Source organism: Condylura cristata, unplaced genomic scaffold (genome assembly GCF_000260355.1).
Source record: "Condylura cristata isolate star-nosed mole 26May11 unplaced genomic scaffold, ConCri1.0 scaffold00024, whole genome shotgun sequence".
Classification (NCBI taxonomy): domain Eukaryota; kingdom Metazoa; phylum Chordata; class Mammalia; order Eulipotyphla; family Talpidae; genus Condylura; species Condylura cristata.
In genome coordinates this window covers 34,344-34,929 of record NW_004567125.1, presented here as the reverse complement: position 1 = coordinate 34,929, position 586 = coordinate 34,344, and the positions used below count along the sequence as shown (strand labels likewise).

Below are 586 nucleotides of genomic sequence, written 5' to 3'. Positions count from 1 at the left end.
AGGTAGAGGTCTCTGTAGTGGTTGTCTGTGTTGTGGTGAATGTGGTTGTGGGAATGGTCTCTGGTGTGGTGGTTGTCTGTGTTGTGGTAGATTCCGTCAGGGTTGATGTCTCCCTGGCCGTTGTGTGTGTTGTGGTGGGAGTCGTCTTGGGAGTTGTCTCTGTGGTGGTTCTTGTCTGTGTTGAGGTCAATGTTGTTGTGGGGTTTGTCTCTGTGGTAGTGATTAATGTGGTTGGGGTAGTGGTCTGTGTGGTGGTGGTTGTCTGTGCTGTGGTTGCTGAGGTGGTGGCAGTGGTCTCAGGTGTGGTGGTTGTCTGTGTTGTGGTAGATTCGGTTAAAGTAGAGGTCTCTGTAGTATTTGTCTGTGTTGTGGTGAATATGGTTGTGGGAATGGTCTCTGGTGTGGTGGTTGTATGTGTTGTGGTAGATTCAGTCAGGGTAGAAGTCTCTGTGGGTGTAGCCTGGGTTGTGGTGGGCGTGTTTATGGGAGTTGTCTCTGTGGTGGTGCTTGTCTCTGTTGTGGTCAATGTGGTTGTGGGGTTTGTCTTTGTGGTAGTGATTAATGTGGTTGGAGTAGTGGTCTGTGT

The 586-nt window shown here is 49.8% G+C and overlaps 1 protein-coding gene across 1 annotated transcript in view; it reads right to left on the bottom strand.

Annotated features, from left to right (window-relative positions):
- LOC105854007 (mucin-3A-like) overlaps window positions 1-586 on the bottom strand; it is a 13,739-nt gene that overhangs the window by 1,666 nt on the left and 11,487 nt on the right. The window contains exon 5 of the mRNA XM_012728878.1: window positions 119-580. Coding sequence (XP_012584332.1) covers window positions 119-580 — 462 coding nt within the window. The remainder of the gene's footprint in view (window positions 1-118; window positions 581-586) is intronic.